Source organism: Sarcophilus harrisii, chromosome 1, assembly GCF_902635505.1.
Source record: "Sarcophilus harrisii chromosome 1, mSarHar1.11, whole genome shotgun sequence".
NCBI classification, from domain to species: domain Eukaryota; kingdom Metazoa; phylum Chordata; class Mammalia; order Dasyuromorphia; family Dasyuridae; genus Sarcophilus; species Sarcophilus harrisii.
The window spans coordinates 51,684,094-51,703,766 of NC_045426.1; the positions used below are offsets into that span (position 1 = coordinate 51,684,094).

Here is a 19,673-nt window from a genome sequence, read left to right on the forward strand (position 1 = left end):
CTGGGGGGTAAGCCAAGCTGGGAGGCTGGGCTAAGTTGGGGGTCCAAGTTGGAGCTGGGGGCCCAACTCTTGCTGTATAAAATTTCTGAGTGCTTGATTCTGGGAGCCCCTGCCATCAAGTGTGTTCAGTGGTGTCTTGTTCTTTTCCTCTTTCTTGAAACCTTTAGTTGGTCATCAACGCAGCCTTGGGGTTTGACACCTTTGTGGTCATGAGGCACGGACTAAAGCAGCCCAAGCATCAGGGGGCAGGGGACCCCCACCCCAGCCACGCCACTGCCCCCTCGGACCTGGGATCATCCCTTTTCTCCAACATCCCTGGCTACAAGCTCGGCTGCTACTTCTGCAATGACGTCGTGGCCCCAGGGGATGTAAGTAGAGGCCCCTCCCCTTGGGAAAGCTGATGGTGACCCTGTGAGAGGTTCTCTCCTGAGTGCATCTGAGCTTTCACGACCCCACAGACTGTGCCTCCCTGGGGTTTTCTGGGGGAGCTGACTGCAGGGTCACCCTTCCCTTCTCCAGAAGGGCCAAATGACTTGCCCAGAGACACCAGCTCGTAAGACTGACCTCTGAGTCTAGATAGGCATCTGTGCTCTGCCCACTGGGCGACCTTGTGGGCTCTGTGTCAGCAGAGTGTTGACTCGTAAATCTTTTCTGGGCTGGTGTCATCCCCTGTGGCCTTCAGGGCCGCTAGTGTCATGCCAGGAGCATTGCATGGGGTGGGGAGGTCACACTGAAGCATTTGTCTGAGATCCCCAAGCCCTGCCTCCTCAATCCTGGCTGCCCCGTGGACCAGCTGCGGGATTCTGAGCAAGGCATTTCTCCCTGCCCCAGGGGCCCTCGGAGTATTTGCAGGTGAAAGCCCACCAAAAAGCAGTGGGCTCTCCTGTAGAAATGAGTGTCAGGGGTATTTGAGGAGCTCCCCCTTAGGCTGGCTGCTTCAGTCTTCTGGTTGGGTTGGGGGGAAAGAGAACTCTTTTCTGCCTGTAACAAACTTAAATATCTGTTGATAGTCAACCAGAGACCGGACCTTAGACCAGCAATGCACCGTCAGCCGGCCCGGGCTGGCCATGATCGCAGGGTCGCTGGCAGTGGAGCTCATGGTTTCTGTCCTGCAGCATCCAGAGGGGTGAGTGAGTGAGTCAGTCAGCGAGAGTTTTATGGATAGCTCATTCAGCAGTTTCTCCTCAGTCTGGAGGAAGACTGTCTGGGTTTTGTTAGCTTAACTTTGCTAAGGTTTTCTCAGTCCTTGAATTCTGTGCTAGGAAAAAAATCTGACTGGCAACTTTCCTGAGAAAAGAGCTTGGGAGAGCCCAGGACCTACAAGAATATATACTATTATAAGATATAGAGCATATTATTCTGTAAATTTTGTTATTATCAAGCACCTCCAGCGTTCATATCAAGCTCATATAAAACCTAAGGGTAAAGAAAAGAATAGCTGGGCTGTTTGTGATTCAGTTGTCTGGGACTTCCATCAGCAGCCTACATACTAAAGATACGTAGTATATTATTATCAGTCATTCCCAAACTTTACAAATTTGATAACACTTTTAACATCAGAACACTTTGGAGATCTCAGGTGATAATAATCGTACTATTTCTGTCTGGTGATTGAGAAAATACATGATGACAAAGTTATTTTGTATTTGTTAATGAACATGTATTTTATTAATTACAATATCACTGACTTTTAAAAAATAGTAATAGATGATACATATTCATGTATATGTACACAAACATATACATGCAAGACGTTTCTAGTCTCCTCAAGGTATGTTTACTTTTCAATGGGTTTTCTAAATGTAACTCTTTGGGCCCCTCCAGGTTCCATAGCCTCTAGGTTGGGAATCTTAGGTAGGAATCTTTTCGTTGTCCAAGGATAATAATCGATCTGGGATTTGGTCAAGCCATCCATGATTTGTCAGAGAGAATATGCCTGAACCCAGAGAAAAATTTCAGTTTTAGACATAGAAACAATAAAAGAAAAACAAAAATTGTTGCATTTAAAAAGCAGTGAGATATTATTAATGTCATTGCTTTTAAATCTCCTTAAAGATTTTCTTGACACATGAACAAGACTGACATGCCAGATCATAGACAGACAAGCCAGACCGTATTTGAGCTGACACTTATAGTTAAGCCATAGATCGTAGCTAAAGCAAACTAGAAAAAACCAGTCTTCAAAGGCTTCCCCTTACCCCCAATTCTTCTGACAGTCACAATGAAAATTAACAAATATCCTATGTTTGAAGTGTGGCTCAAGGCTTTTTCAAACAGCTGAAAACGATAGATTATGTATAGTTCTCATTAAATACTGACAAGCAAAATTCAAAAGGAGTGCAGAAGTCATTGGGTAGGCAGTGGTTACTGGGGTTCAGGTCAGGGAACAACTTTTCTGTCTCAGTTCTTTTTTTTTTTTTATATATGTATATCACTTATAACTCAGCCCAAGCTGGATCTGTGACAGCTTCCTGATTGAGAGTATTTTGATTTGAGAGGACACTGTTAGTTGGTTCCTGTATTCATTAATCTGAGCCTCTCCAGATGATGTTTTTTATCTTGGTCATGGGTGAAATGAAGGCCCGTTGATACATTTCTTTAGTGGCGTAGGCCATGTGCCATTATTATTCAGGAAGCAGTGATTTAGAGTCTCTGCCTACTTGGTGTCCACTGATTTATTTCTTTTTCCCTTGGGGAGAATTTAAATATCAGCCTATAAAATAGAGGATTGAAAGGCTCCTCAGGAGTAGACTTTTCTTTGGAGTCCACTTGAGAAAAATGCTGTGTTTTCAGAAAGATGATACTTTAAACAAGGCCATTTGACTTGGAAGGACCCAATTCTTTTCTGCTGCATGGAAAGGGCATCATGGTCACCCTTTAAAAGTCACATGGCTCACCTCTTGGATCATTTTCATATGGTATAAAGTGTTACTTTGGAGTGGCTCTGACTTTGTTTTCCTCTTCCCAGAGGCTATGCTGTTGCTAGTAGCAGTGATGACCGCATGAACGAACCTCCCACTTCACTTGGATTAGTGCCTCATCAGGTTAGTGATTTGGAAATGAAATAAAACTTTTGGACCTGAGCCCAGTGATGCAAGGAAAAGGCAATTTGGGTCATTTCCAGCTATTCACTTTGGCCCAGCCCAAACCCTCTGACCATTCTATTGTCCCTTGAGTGTGGGAGTGGGGAACTGCCCTGGGCCTCCAGGGAAGGGAATTTATGACCACCTAGAAGGTTACTCTAGATGAAGAATTCATGGGAATTATCAAAGAAAATCACTTAGATGACTTCAAGTATTTAGCATATTGACTCACCAGATATAAAACTATTTTGAGCAGGACTTTAACCTTGCTGAAAGTATAAATGCTGAGAAGTTTATAGTGTGATAGAAATGCCTCCATGTCTTTGTAGAAATTAGATTTGGAAAAGCCTTGTAAGTGTAGCCATTTCCAGGGCAAAACAAGGTACCAGTAAAATTCAGTTGGAAATTCTTTGAGTTTTATGAATCATTTTTCTTTCATGTGTAACTTAATTTAGAGTATGAAATATAAAAAATTATGAAAATCAAGATTTTCAGGAAAGCATGACCTTGCCTGCTGGAGAATCATCAAGAAAAAGTCATACAACTGTTGGAAGAACTTTTAAAAAAATCTAGCCCCCAGTTTTTATCTTTAAAATTTTGTTGAAATTTTTGGCTTTTTATATCTTAATTCTTTTCCTCAATGCTCTTTAACCACCTCCTGCATTTGTCATAAAGGAGAAGAGACAAGCAAAACTGACTAGTCTTCTTGTGGCTGTTCATATCTGCCGGTTCTAGAATCCATAGTCATCTGCCATCTAGATTCTGTATTTTTTTTTTAACTTAAACGTTATTATTGTATATATTTTTATGCCACCGACCTTTACCAGTGTATCACTTTCCCTCCCAAAGATTAAGAATAAAAAAGAAAATAAAAGTTTAGCAAAACTAATATAGAGGGGAAAAAAAATCTGTCATTATAAATAAATAATACATTCCCTTACTCCCACCTCTGCAAAGAAATGAGAGGAGGTGACTTCTTTTATCTCTTCTTTGAGATCAAACTTGATCATCATCCTTTTTAAGCATTCGGTTTTGATTTGGGTTGGTATTTTTTCAAACTGTTCTTTCCATTTACATTATTGTATATATTGTTTTCCTGGTTCTGCTTACTTAAGGGTGTGATATTAGTAATTGCATTTATTCTAAATCCATTTGTTACTAAAGTTAATTAAATAGGTCAAATGCTCTTTGACCCATTGTACTCTAGAACATGTATGTCCAAGGATCCTTTTATTTACTTGATTTAGTCATTATATATTATTCTAGTTTTGTTTACATTGCTCTTCATCAGTTCATACTTATCTTCCAATGTTCTGTAAATTCTTCATATTCTGGTTTCTTATAGAACTATAGAATCTCATTTCATTCATCTATCACTGCTTGTTAAACTGTTCTGCATTCTGCAGGTACTCATTCTATCAGCAGCCTTTTGCTGTCACAAAAAAATGCTGCTAGGAATATTTTGTCATTTATGGAACTTTCCTTTTTATCTTTGACTTACTTGGGCATGTGTCCTATAGTAGTAATTTTGGATTCAAGATTAGGAACTTTTCTTAATTCCAAATCCTTTCCAGAAAAGTTGGATCCAATTCACAGTTCCATCAACAGAATATTTTAAAATTCTTGACTTTTGACAACCCCTCCAATATTGACTATTTCCATCTTTTGTCATCTTTACCAATTTGAAAGGGATGAGGTGAAATTTCAGAGATTTAAGAATTTTTTAATCTCCTCCTTTTATAGAGACAGAAAATGAAATTAAAGAGAGGAATTGAGTTACCCAGAGTTATCAGTGGAGTTAGTGGCTGGCAGAGCCTGGACTGGAAGCCAGGTCACCCAACTCCCAGACAGGTCTCATTTTACATATGCCACATCTCCTTGTTTGATGCTAATATATTAATCTTATCAAATTTCTTCTGTCTACATTTCAAATCAGACAAGATCGATAGTGTAATGAACATTTATGTAGATGAGCAGGTAAGATATTGACCTTTACTCATGTGTCTGATTTCAAACCGCCTTGCTCATTTTGATATTCATTAATTCCCCTCACTGGTGACCTTGAGAGATGTACCCTCATTTTCACTTTGCTGATTCTGATGGCAAATGATCTTAATTAAATTTGCAATCACAGCCCATCATTAGTTTCCTTCCTTCTGTTTTTTATGTCAAATTACTATAATTACAGTTTTCTCACTGCCTAGGCCAGGAGGCAGAAAATCTCTTTATAGTAGATGTCATGTCAAAATTCAAGAATCCTGATTTTTAAAGTCTTCTGTCAACTAATCATACTCAGTGCATATGTAACCCTATGTCCTATTGAACCCTATCGTGATTTATCATTCTTTTACTTCCCCCAGTCCTTGTTTCTCTCTCTCTCTCTCTCTCTCTCTCTCTCTCTCTCAAGGACTATTTTAGTTGTTGGTCATCACATCATTTGGCCTTTTCAGAAACTGAAGACAAGCAACCATATATGGATAGGGCTGTAGCACTTGTATAATTGCTTGCTTATGTTATTGAAAGATTTAAGCTTTTATTTTTAGCTGTGCTCTAAAAAGAAAGTCTATAAAGAACCTTATAAATTAATCAGGTTTTTGTGGCTTCATTTTTGGACTTTTTTTTTTTTAAGTAGAGTTCATCAGTTTATGCAGTTGTTGTGATTAGAGGAACATCATTTCCACAATAACACTGAGCTGTGCTGCAATATTTTGATCCAAGCTCAACATTTTATTTCTACTTTCCCTGGGTCTGTGGGACAAATGATTTCCTGTTGGAGAAGTACTTATCATCTCCTCATGTTCTTTATGTACAGTATGGCCATGGAGACAGTATAAACAACCTTAGTTGTTGGGCTTCATTTGTCTTTTTCTTCAGATATTTTTGATTGTTTTCTTTGGAATGGGTTATTTTATCAATATGATCTTCTTGAACCCAATGTCACAAGGGCTCTGATGGCTCATTGTGTAATTTGGGCAAAGTTTCTTAGTTTCTCTAGACAATAATTCTTCCATGTTATTAATGATACTTTCTGTTTATGTAGTACTTCATAGGTCACAAAGTACCTTTGGGAACTGTCTCATTTTATCCTTTGAGGCTAGTTAGGGCAGGAATCATTATGCCCATTTTATAGATGATGAAATTGAGGTTCATTCATGGAAGTGAAGCCACTTGTCCAAAGTTATCTAGCTACAAAACAGAAGAACCAGAACTTGAGCTTCCTAGTTCCTTGTTTTTCCCACAGTGCTGTGCTGCTTCTGGGTCTTAGAATAAACAAAAGTCAATCTCATCTGTGGATTGGTCAAATGTGGAGAGTCTTAATTTAGGCTCCAATTAGAATGATGTTAATTTTTAAAAACTCACTTTTATAGCGTATCAAAGCCATTAAGTCTAGTACAAGATGCACCACTCTTTACTGTTTTCTCCTTTTACAGATGGGTCAGATTTTTCATATAGGCACAGGAGAAATTACTTTGTTCCTAATCCTTTCTTCAGGACAATTAGATGCTGTGGTAATTAAATATTGTATACTATCCCCTATAAACTAAAAGTTCTTATTCTCAAAATGTCATCTTGATCTGGCTCTTGGGGCTCTGACTGAATTCTAGGAGACCAGAACAGATCTTTAATTACTTTGGTAAGGATTTGTAACCCAGAGCCATGAAATGTTGGAATGCCTGCTGATTAACTGTACTGGATGCCCCCGCACAGGAAGTTGAGTTGTAGATGTATGCTCTGGCTCTATTGGACACTGTTGAGAGATCTTTGATGTGACTTTAAAGGAGAAGCTGCTGCACCTGGAGTCTCTCCCACCTAGCTCTGAAAGGAGTGCAGAGGGCTAAACAAGAAGGATACAATGGAATGGATGGAGCAGAGTAGAAGGGAAAGAAGGGGATCAGTCCCAGAGATGTTGCCAAAGGAGAAGTGACAAGATTTAGCAACAAATTAGATGTGGGGTAGAAAGAAAGAAAAGGAAGACTCCAAGACTCCAAGATTTTGGTCCTTGGTAATTAGGAAGATGGTTCCATGCACAGACATAGGTGAGGGGACAAAAAGGGAATGGTGCACAAAAAGATACAGCTTTGATAACCACAGTCTATAAAGAATAGGACAGCAGGATACCAGCAAGAGTGTACAAATTGCAGTCAATCTGGACTTTGAATCTCAACTCTACCTGAGTGAATTTAGATAGGCTTCCTTTCCTTAGGCTTCAGTTTTCTTACCCATAAAATTAGGGAGTTGGACCAGATGACCTTTCCAGCTCTAAAGCAATGGTCCCATGATTCTGACACAAATTTACAAGAAAAATGGCCATTTTTCAATGGATAAATGTTTATGCAAGATATGAACACACGATTTTGAAGAAACACATTATTAAGCATTTGAAAAATTGGTCAAACTCTTATAATTAGAGAAATAATACAATAAAGCAACTTTGAAATTCTACCTGATATTCATAAAATTAGTAGAGATAGTTAAAAATGGTAAAATTCAATTATGGTAGGCTCTGAAGAAACAGGCAGGCTATTGCACTGTTGGTGATGCAGTGAATTGATGCAATCTTTCTGGAGGGCTCTCTGGCAATGTGCAATGAGTTACAAAACTTAGTCCCTTTGACCTAGTGGTCCTAGAACCAGTACTATTTCTTCAACCTAGTAATATTCTCTAATATTTTTAAGAAGGGAAAAAGGTCTATGTATTCAGCAGTATTTATAATGGATTTATTTGTATTACAAACAACCTTTCTTTTCAATAGTTGTGGAATAGCTGGATGAAATGTATATTACTGGGATATTGTAATGAAATATTATTAAAAATTGGAGTAGATGATTGCTAAAGTACCTCCCAGTCCTAAATCTTATGAATCTGTTGCACTCTAAAAGTAGAGACTATGAAATATGAAAATTATTGTATGAAGTGATGCAGGAAAAAGAGAAAAGAATCAGAAAAAAGCCATGAATATTGGGTTTTTCCTATATAAAACTAAATTAAAAACAAACTATACTAAAAAAAACAAAGCTACATAAAAAATAACAAAATCTTTTCAATCCACAAAAAGGATTCTAGAAAACCACATAGGACAAATGAGATATATTATTAGAGTTTATGTTTTCTTTTGGGGGTAGTTTAGTTTTATTTTATGTTTGATCTTAATTACTCATATTGTTCACTTCTGTTAGTATTGTTTATTTTGTGGCAAAAATTAGGCATAGTGAGATACTCCGGCCAGAGGGGCCTACCTGTTCAGTCTAAGTGAAAATAGGATCCTAACTAGTCAGGAAGGACTTTTTGTTTCTCCATTACTTGGGGGTGCTTAGAGATGAAACTCTATAGATTATAACCAGGGCTTCTTAAAATTTTTTCATTTATGATCTCTTTTCTCTCAAGAAATTTTTACATGACTGTAGGTATAAGGTATATAAAATAGGCATACTAATCAAATATTTAGTGATAATAAGTTGTAATTTTGCAAACTGCAGTTTAAGAAGCTTTGGGCTAGACCATGATGGTACTAGAAAGAGTTAAATTTAGTTCTAGCTGTAATCATTTAGTGATATGACCTCAGGCAAGTCATTGAAACTTTCTGCTCCTCAGTTTCCCAGGCAGTAAAATTAGCTCTATGAGTTCTTTGAAGCAGTGTACTTAGTTCAAAGGCTTAGATCATTCTTGGAAAACAAGGCAAAGCCACAGTTGATGAGTAGGATCTAGATTCTGAGAACAAGGGGAAGGTGCTAGGGACTGAGAAATCTTTCAGCTGGACCAGCATGGATTTTGCGTGGACTCTGAGAGAAGTGACTTTTATTTTTGTCTTTGCATTCTCAATGCCTAATATAATGCCTGGCACATAGTAGGCAAATAAATAAATGCTTTTGAATATGATATAGAAGATTTTTCACAAGCATTGAAAAAAAATTTTTAAAACTACACTTAAAAACAACCTACAAACATAAAAATGTACAGAGATTCACCAAATAAAGCCTTCATAATCTAAACTGTTTCCATTTTGATTAGGTAAAAAGTATATCCATTTTAGCAAGAAATGAATTATACTAATTTAGTCCATATCCTTTTTTTTCACTCTATACCTACAAAGTACTGTTGCTTTTCTTATATTTTATATGTATAGCTATAATCTATTTGTATTCTTATCCTTCCAACCTTATTTTGCATCACCCTACAATCTCTGATAATTCTTTGCATGGTTCACATAGTTTATCTTTTCAACATAATAGCTTTTTCTTAAATTAACATAGCATAATTTGTGCAGCTATTCTCTAATCCCTGGACATAGATTGTTTCCAGTGTTTTAGTTTTACAGATAAAGCATATTGGAATGTTTTTGCACAGATGCTTCCCTCCTTCCTCCTCACCTTTTAATAATATTCTTATCTTTATAATGACAGCAAACATTTATATTGTACTTTAAGCTTTGCAAAGCACTTTAAAGTTATTAAATCAGTTGGTCCTTATAGCAACTTTGTATGTAGGTGCTATTGTTATCCCCACTTTATAGATGAGGAAACTAAGGGTGAGGTTTATTCATAGTATATAACATTGGAATCACTTAATTGGAGAGCACAATCAGCTTTGTGCCAATCCCTGTTTCTACTGGAGTAGGTGATCTCTGAGCCTCTTTTCAACCTAAAAATTCATGAACCTATGACTTCTGGAGACAGTTATCTTCTAAAATATTCGAAGGTTCTTGGAACCCTGGCAAAATTCTTTAGAGAAACCCCTGAGAAGAAATTGGGGATGTCACTGCTCTGGAGAAAGGGTTCTGTAGATTAGTTAGGACAAACAAACATATGTGAGGTTATAAGAATGATAGAGGTATTTTTCTTCCCAAGTCCTGGAGCCCCCAGGGGCTTGTCCCCAGGGACAAGTGGGAAAGAAAAGTTAGGGGTTTTTTGTAAACATCAAAAGTTATTCCTAAAGGATTTGTGCATGACTTTTCAAATTAAATTCAATATATTGCAAGAGTCCAAGAACTTAGTGTGATTAGCTGGTGAAACAATTCTGACTAAAATGTGAGATCCCACTTATTCTCATAAGAAAAAGTTGGAAAACTAAACTAAAATTCAGAATGAAAGTGAGCAGGGAGTTTGTTGGGGATAGAAAAATTAACTGAAAGAGTGCCAAGGAATAAATCAAGAGCTGGAGTAATTCTCTTGACTTTTCTTAGGATGATGGTTGAGGCCAAAAACCAACTGGACTCTGATTTTTCTACCCCTTAGTGATTTAGTGTTTTGAGTCAAGGTGGGACAGTGATGCTAACTGAAGCTGTTATATGAAGGATGAGCCCTGTGGTTTGCTAGCAGTTGTGCAATAGCAATCTTTTCCATTTTGGCCTTAATCTTAATTAAAATGCCTCTCTTCAGCCAAGATTTATCTTGCATTGGGGGTTGGTTTGTAGTAATGTGAACTCTAGGTCCTAAAAGTATTGCCAAACCTGCAAGAGGATGGTGTAAAGTTAACAGGTTATAGTTTGTGTGTTTATATGTGTGTGTGTGTGTGTGTGTTTGTGTGTGTATAGTCACATGCCCACATATGTGTGTATATATATACACATATATATGTATGTGTATATACACACATGTACACACACACATATATTTTATATATATATACATGTACACACACATATACACACATATACACACCTGTTCAGGAAACTTGATTTTAAATTGCTATAAGAGATAGCCATGGATTCTGACCTCAAGCTGCTTGCTTCTAACTATCATAGGTATGCCTACTTTCAAAACAGATATAGGGACTATCATATATATATATATATATATATATATATATATATATATGTATAAAATCCTTGATTATATTTTCTTTTTTCCATTTTGTTTTATTGACTTATAACAGAAGTAATAATTAAAGGTAATTGGACCTTGCCTGAACAATGCTATTTCTGTTCTCTAGCTGTCCCTTCCCTTCCTTCTTTTTTTTTTTTTCCCTTTTTCTCTCTTTTCTCTGCATGCACCCATCCCACTTCCTATCAGTCAGGGAATTCAGGTAGAAATTAGTGTTTTGGAAACTTTCAACTGAGGCTTAGCTGAAGTAACTTTTCCTTCTCTTATGGCTCTGAAGCTTGAGGCTGAGTTTTCTGATTCCCAAGCCTAGTATTTGCTCCACTCTACAAAATCTAAAATGTTATTGGAAAATTTATAGCAAAATAACTAAAAATTCCATACAATATAGATAATGTTGTAGTCAGTATGTAACCCCAGGAATTGGTTTCTACTTGAGTTTGACACCATTACCCTAGATCACCCTTCTGAGACCCTGAGAGCTGTAGGTGTCAAGGAGAGGGAATTAGGTGCCTGTTTGCTCTTTGGATGGTTATGATGATGGTTTCTTGTGACTTCCTTTAGTCCTCCTTATCTGCCCTTTCCTTTCTAGTCTCCATTGTCAGTGATTTTATAGGCTTTCATGGTCCATGCAAAGTGCTAGGCCATTTTTCTACTGAGCCCCAGTCTCCCTCCAGGTTTCCATTCTATATGACTAGCTGCTCATTAGACATTCTAAAGGATGGGTTTCATAGACATTTCAAACTCAACATGTCCAAAAGAGAATTCATTATTTTTTTCTCCAAAATTCTCTCTTTCAGATTTCCATGTTTCTGGCAAGAATAGCACCATCCTTTCAGATACCTCTTTTTACTTGCTCAATGTCACCTGTCTGAGTTTGTGCTTTGTACCTCCATGATATCTGTCCCATCCAGCCTTAGTTCAGCCCCTCATTCCCCTTGTCTGGACCATTATATACTCTTATTTAGTCCTTACTCCAAATCACTTCTTACTTTAATCCATACTTCTTCTAGCTGCCATGTCCTTCATCTAATTCACTAAATTTCAGTAACTCCCAATTTCCATAAGGATTAAATATAAATGCCTTTTTTTTTTTTTTTTAAATTTAAAGCCCTTCATAACTCGGTCCCAATCTACTTTCCGGTTGAAAAACATTTGTTAAGCTCCTATGATGTGCTAGGTATTGGCCCACTTTTCCACTCTTATTATACATCTGTGGTCAAATTAGCCTTGCTTTTCTTCATACCATGCTCCATCTGTCATTTTTAAGCTTTGCCAGTGACTGACCTCTGAATCTGGAATATGCTTCTTTTTACTCATGCCATTTTGAGGCCTTATTTCCTTCAGGACTTATCAGTGAACTCCTATCTGAAGCCTTCTGAAATTTCTCCCCTCATTCCAGCTTTTTGAGTTCTTTCTCCCCAAACTACTGTGTATTGTGCCTATAGTTTATATATCCTCATTCATGTACATGTTAATTTCTTTTATAGCTTGTAAACTTCTTTAGAACTATGATTAATTCACTTTAATTTTTATATCTCCAGAGCTTGATTGAATGATTGATTTGGGGGATAACTTTAAAAAGGAAATGGGCTTTGACCTGGGCCAAGATAATATTTGTTTCCAGGTAGGATGTGGCAGACAGAGCCTTGAATCTTAGTCCTGATTCTGCCATTAAAGAATTGTCTGAAAGGCAATTCCCTTGACTTCTCATATATATAATGGGGGCATTGGAAGAAATGACCACTATACATAAAGAATTGTCTACTTACCACTTTCTTTTCCTGTGCTGAGAATGAGAAGTAATGAGGCACAGGAATGGGGATATATTGACACAGGAAACTGGAGGAGATAAATGGATCCTTTTTTAATTTTTTTTTTTTTTGTGGGGTCTCTGGATTTCCATAATGGTGTATTATATAGAACACTGGACTTAGAGTCAAAAAAGACCCGAGTTCAAATCTGGCCTCAGACATTTATTGCCATTGTGACTTTGCTCACTTGACCTCTGTTTTCCTGAGTTTCCTCAAATGTAAAATTAGAATGATAATAGTAACTACTTCTTAGAGTTGTTGTAAGCAACAAATGAGGTGATGTTTATAAAATGCTTAGCATAGTGCCTGACACATCAAAGATACAATGTAAATGCTATAATTATTATTATATTACTTGTGCTTGCACACACTATCTTTAGGGCCAAATGTGCCATGGCCATTCATTAAAGTTGATTTTTTTTTTCAAACAGATTGGCTTCTAACATGTAGTTGGGATTGTGTGCATCTGATTGACCAAATCATTACATCTGTACAAACAAGACTATACAAATCTTTGTGGATGGAACACTACTATTTGTTCTAGAGGGGTTTTAAAAAAAACCCAAACTTCTTTTCTTCTCTCTTCTTCTTCCTCCTCATAGATTTTTTGTCTTCTGGGAAGGCATTTGGAATCACAGCTAATTGCCTGTGTGCTACTCATGCGCCCAATCAGGGCTACAGCAATTATCTCACTGGCTAGAGACAGAGAAAAACACAGTGCACATAAGCAAGATCAAAAGAGAGCGAATCTGAAAAACATTTTATTTTTTCTTATGTATACATTTTGTTTTTCCATGTAACTAATATATATACTCTAATCTTGTTCGCCATTAAGAACAACTTTGTTATTGTTTGTTGTTAACTAGAGCCATGAATTCATCTTGCAAGAATACTCCCACTATCAAATGCAGATCAACTTCTATTTTGTCATTTAAGGTTTCAGAGCCCATATACATCATAGGCAGGATTTAGACAGGTTTTTCTCATGTCCTCTCTCTATCCATCCTGAGAATCTTAAAAACATTTTTTTATTTTGAATTTTTCATACTTTTTCTTTTAAAACCACCTTCACTTAAAAATATATGCCTTCTTTCTTTATCCAATAAACCATACCATGTAACAGAAAGAGGAAATAAAGCATTAGTCAGAATAATGCGTCTCTCTACAAGTGGTATATTATACCACATCCACAGTCTCCATAACGAAGGGAAAGAAACATTTTTTCTGCTTTTCTCTGGAGCAAACTTGACCACTGTAATGATGTAACATTCAACTGTAAGACATTGAATATCTCATCTTAATTTTTATTATCTGCTTTAATTGTTTGTTCTGACCTACCACCCACCATTTCTACTTTAGAGGGTAGAAATCCAAGACAGTTACTGTGTGAGTCCCGTGGATCCTCAACCCACACATCTCAATAAGGAAGAAACACTAACTCCATTCCTTTTGTTAGTTCTATCTGTGTTTAGCTGGGTTTTTAAATACCTAGATTGGGAGTGGGAGAGGGGAAAGAAGCTTCTGAACTAGTAAGCCAAATTTAGGGTTACAAAATGGAGAAAGGAGAGAAATTACTGTTTGAAGAAAAATTACAGAGGAATGAGTCACAAAGAGAGTTGATAATGATATGGGCTCTATATTGGGGAGTGCTTGATGGGAGCTGCCAGATAGAAAACAGCAAGAGCTGAGATCTCAGGATAGCTGGCTGCATCTAGAGATTCCTTCTTAATGCTTCTAATTGGTTTTGTGAAGCACCCATTGGGTAAAACAAGGGGCAGGTACTTAGCAATAGGCAAACAGTGGACTGAGTGATGTGTGGCGTTTCATGGGATGGAGTTCACTTATGGCTGTGTTACTTGAAAGGTGCCAATCTTTGCCATGAAAGGTTGGCTTGGGAGGCATCTCTAAAGTGTTAAGAATCTGGTAACGATGAACCTTCTTTTCTCAGCTTTATGAACATAAATGTCCTTGCAGCGATTGTTGTAAACTCTGTTCCTTCTGAAAATTAATCACCTCTTAATAAAATCAAACTTTGGGGGCATCAAATTTGCTCAGATGATTGTGTAGTAGAAGCTGGCTAACCAGAATATTCTTCTCCTCTCTCCTCTTTTCTTTCCTTTTTCTCTCCATTCACTCCATCTCTTTTCTCCTTTCTTCTTATCTTTCCCCTTCTCCCTTCCCTCTTTCTTCCATCCTTTTCTCTTCCCTTTCCCCTTTTTCCTCTCTTCCCCTGTCTTCTCTATCTCATTTTCTCCTCAGCATTCTCCTACCCTTTATTTTTCTCTCATTTCATCTCTCCCCTCTCTTCTTCCTATTCTCTCCATCTCTCCCCATCTTCTCTTCCCCACCATTTCTGTCTCTTCCTCTTTCTCACACTCCCTTCCTCTTTCCCATTCTCTGGGTCAATTTGAACTGTTTTAGCAGAGGCATCTCAGTATCATTCTGTGAGCATACAAAAAATGGTTAGTTTTGGGAGAGTAAACTCTTAATGATTACTATATATGCTTTTTAATTAGAATAAATTATAGCAAGCTTTGTTATGGAAGACAAAGCTTACTGAAAGTAAATGTAAAAAGAGGCTATTAAACCTCTTAATTGAGGAACAGGGGATTCTAACTGATTTTTCAATTTCAACATTCTTTTTTATCTGTAGCTACCAAATCCTTTCATAAGACTAATATTCTTATGGGCCACTTGGATTATTATTTGTTTATCTCTCTTTGGTATTGTGCACTGAGCTGTTGTGTTTTTAAATTTAATTTTCAAATATCTATTTTATTAATGTTATTTTTTATATTGCTGTCACTTCCCCTTCCCTTTTCTCCCTTTGACTGCTAAAAAGAATCCTTATAACCCTTTTTTGGAATCAATATACTTTCACAAAACCAAGCAACCTATTGGCTCTGGCTAACCACAACACACTTCCTTTTGCACCTGCAGGTCCCCCAGCCCCTCTGCCAAGAGGAGAGAGACAAGGCCCATGCTCAGTCCCTACTGCCTTGAGTAGAACTCTCACATCTCTGTTTTGTTTTCCTTTAGTTGATTGTAGCCCTTGTGTAAACTGTACTTCTGGCTCTATTCCGAAGCACTGAGGCCCTGAACATAATGTTTTCTGCTCTGCCTTTCTCTGGCAACCATCATGGATTTTGGCCTGGCATTGGGAAATGGGCATTGTGTTGCTGAGCTTTGTGAAACTGAGAGACTGCCTCATTTCTCCAGAATTATGAGCATCATTTATTAATACTGCTCATTTCTAAAAAAGACAATCTCCATCTTTCAATGTTAGATTAATTTAAGTCTTGTGCAATGCCAGATATATTAAAATATTGTGATAATCACTTTCTCCAAACATATCCTTCCCATAGTGAGCTCATCATTTGTAATGGAATGGTATGCTATTTATTATAAACATCTTTATAGTCTAATTGAATGTTAAGAATAATAACTAGCATATATCTAGCACTTTAAAGTTTAGCAATCATTTTACAAATATCCTATTTTATCCTCACAACAAATCTGTCATTATCCTCATTCTGAAGATGAGAAAACTGGGACTGAAAAGGATTAAGTGATTTTCTCAGCATCATACACCTAGTAATTGTCTAAGGTTGAATTTGAACACAAATCTTCTTGTCTCTAGAGTCCAGAGTCTATTTACTATACCAGCTTTCTGCCAGATGGGCTTTAGAGATCACCTATTTTAAGCCCATCACTTTACAGATTGGGAAATGTTAACACATATTTAGGTGAACTCAAAAGAAAGGCAGGTACTGTTCCATTGGCACTTTTTCTTACTGGAATTCTTTCTCTTGTTTGAGAAAGTTTAATATCTTTTTGAAGCTGTCTTATTTAAAATAGTGCATTTTTAAAAAATAAAATTCAATTGATTTTTTTTTTGTTTTTATATCACCCATATTTCGTATTTTATCCCTCCCTCAGCCCTTTCAAGAGTTTCAGTCTAATAACAAAGAACAGAAAAACAGGGGAAAAATAGTTCAACAAAGCTTACCAATAAAAAAAAAATTTTTTTGACACTGTACACAACATTCCAAATTTATGTTTCCCTATCCTATCTTCCTGCTACTCTGTCATAATGGGTGCTTTCTCATGTATGGTATATAAAATGGATCAGTATGTGATTGTTATTTGGCAATATTAGTTGGCTTCTTAAGAAGTACTTGGTTGTTTAAATTAGAAGCATTGGATATTCAACGAGTAGGCCACATGTAGCACAAGAGACTCCAGAGTGTGACTTGAACCCAGATTAAAATGTAATTGGGAAATATTTAGTAGAGTAATAATACAATAAAACAAAATTATTACATTTTTAAAATAAGCCATTGTGCTGCCCACAGGGATTCTTATGTATGGTTTAGTGGCCCCCATTGCTATTTGCATTAGATACCCCTAGTCTAAATCATTTCTTTAGTCATTAGATTTAGAAACTCATTTGTCTTAGATTTCCCCAAACTATTTTTCTTAAATCAACTGCAGTCAAAAATTTTATACTCCAGATGGTGCTGTTCCCCTACTTACTAGGAGTAGCTTGCATTTCAACATTTTGCTGTGTTTCTGCCTTACATTAAGTCAAACACATACAGAAGAACTTAATGGTAATACACACACACACACACACATAAATAAAGGTCATGGAGCTGCTGTCCTCAGAGAGATTGCAGGGCAGTGCTTTGTATCCATTTTGTTTCTAAGGGAATAATGGGGGACTGGGCTGTGGCCCATTCCCTTCCTTGGCAAGCATGGGACTTGGATTTGGGGGATTTGTTCATTGTAGTCTCATGTGATTTTTTCCTGTTTTGTTTTCAGATCCGAGGGTTTCTATCAAGATTTGATCACGTTCTTCCTGTCAGCCTGGCCTTTGACAAGTGTACTGCTTGTTCCACTAAAGTAAGTCACCCTGTATCTGATTGACTTGCTTTATTTACCACTTTAGTGGCTTGTACTTGACTTCTGTATTGCCATAAATATAACAAGAGACATGAAGCCAGACTTGCAGAGGCTTTGGATGGGGAGCAAGAGCTGAGGGTATCTGGCAACCCTGAGACTGAGGATCTTTTCTTTTTCCATCTCTTAAGCTCTCTAACCCGTATTGTTCTTGCCAAAAAATGAACTAGCCTATGAAGGTTTGGTTTATAGTCTCTGAACAAGAGGCTGAATTTCCTACCTCAGATCCAGATCAGTTATTGGAGCCCCACAGTCTTGTTCACAGCTTCAGCTTCTCTAGCCTGACTTCTTCCCCCTGGTCTGCCTCCCTTGGGTCTGTCCTTGTGTATCCAAGGGATGGGGTGCCCAGGCAGATTTTCCCCCTACCACCCAGTTGTCTTTGTGTAGTAAATGAAAAGTAAACAAAGATTAGGGTCTTGGGAGGCAGCCAATAAAAGGGCCTTTCAGCTTTGATCTTTCCAAAAAGGCTCTAAAAATAGAGCTGGGATGTTGTCCATGGTAATGGAAACTGTCTAATGTATTTTTAGACCATAGTTGTGGCAGGTTTTAAAAATAAATAGTCTTTAAGATAGTCTATTTTATTTTTACACATGTACATATGTCATATGTGATTTCCTTTGGGGAACTTTTTTATCCTTTTAACACTGTCCCCAGGACCTTTTTTGACTGATAATCTTTGATGGGTCCAGATCTTTATTTTCAAGCTGTGTGTGAAATTGTGCTAGGTCTGTACTTCACATTATACCCACCTGCTCCTGGCTTCTAGGTGTATTTTGGGGAGGTGAAAGGGAGGAAGGAAGAAGAGTTGGGTTTCAAATGCAATTTCCATTCTTGAATCTTCTTTGCCAAATTCTTTGACCCACTACACTGAGAAAGGCACCTTTCTGAGGGAATTCTAGGGAGAGCTGGTAGTTCAACTCCTAATTTGACCAATACAAAACTGTCATAGATTCTGTTTTGGTGCCAAGGAATTCACTGTATGAGGCTTCCTACTTCTTCTCCCCAATATCCTATGCTTAGTTCCCCTATTTTACTTAACTTGTATGATATATATTTAAGATTTGAGTCAATCAGCCAGCATTTGTGTGCCATTCATTGTGCTGAGCCCTGGGGATAGAGATTAAGGCACAAACACAGATCTTCCTTCCAGGAGTATTCTCCCAATGGGAAAGATAGCCTATCCCCACTATCCAAAAAGAGAGCAGGTACAAGGTATCTCAGTGGGCAAGGTACCAGGAGCCAAGAGCATTAGCAAAGACCCCCTTTCCTGAAGGAAGTAGAATTTGAGCTTACTTTTGAAGGAATCTAAGGAAGCTGAGATGTGGAGCTGAAGAGGAGAGCGTTGTCTTCTGAGGGATGGCTCGTGCAGAGTCATAGTGGGGAGATGGACAGGGGAGCCAGATTCTAGAGTTCTCTGAGGGGAGTAAAGATTTTGCTTATTTTGCTCTTTGTTGGTTTATACCTGTCTTCTCTCATGAATCTGAATTCTTTATATTCATCATGTCTTACTGCATAATATTCCATTATATTCATATGCCATAGGTTTGATTTTTTTTTGTTTTTGCTTGGCCATTCTCCAATGATGGCCACCCTTTTTTTTTTTTTTCATTCTTAGTTATCACCAAGAACACCATTATGATCATATATATGTTCATATATGCATTATTATGTCTTCATTTCCATTTTTTGTTTTCAATAATTTTCAAAGTAGCTTATGTTCTCTTGATTTAGAAATTTATGGATGTCTACGTGCACTTTTCCTTGTAGAAATAGAGACTTTTGAATTACCTACTTCCAGAGGAGCACATCTTGCTTTCTTTGAATGGCTGAACTAATAGGTTACAAAAGAGTCTAATCTCATTAATTTTTATAATGAAATGGTTTGGCACAGGTGTCAGAAGTTTACCTTGTCTTTTGTAGTTTTCCCTGTGCAGTAAAACGTAATTGACTTATTTTAAAATAAGGTGCAAGAGCTCTCTCATTTTTTTCTTGTTATA

At 37.4% G+C, this 19,673-nt stretch overlaps 1 protein-coding gene across 3 annotated transcripts in view; it reads left to right on the plus strand.

Moving 5' to 3' along the window:
• ATG7 (autophagy related 7) overlaps positions 1-19,673 on the plus strand; it is a 257,079-nt gene that overhangs the window by 59,308 nt on the left and 178,098 nt on the right. For all 3 annotated transcript variants that reach the window (XM_012543600.3, XM_031955275.1, XM_023498187.2), the window contains exons 14-17: positions 168-368; positions 1,011-1,126; positions 2,969-3,044; positions 17,539-17,619. In XM_012543600.3, coding sequence (XP_012399054.1) covers positions 168-368; positions 1,011-1,126; positions 2,969-3,044; positions 17,539-17,619 — 474 coding nt within the window. The remainder of the gene's footprint in view (positions 1-167; positions 369-1,010; positions 1,127-2,968; positions 3,045-17,538; positions 17,620-19,673) is intronic.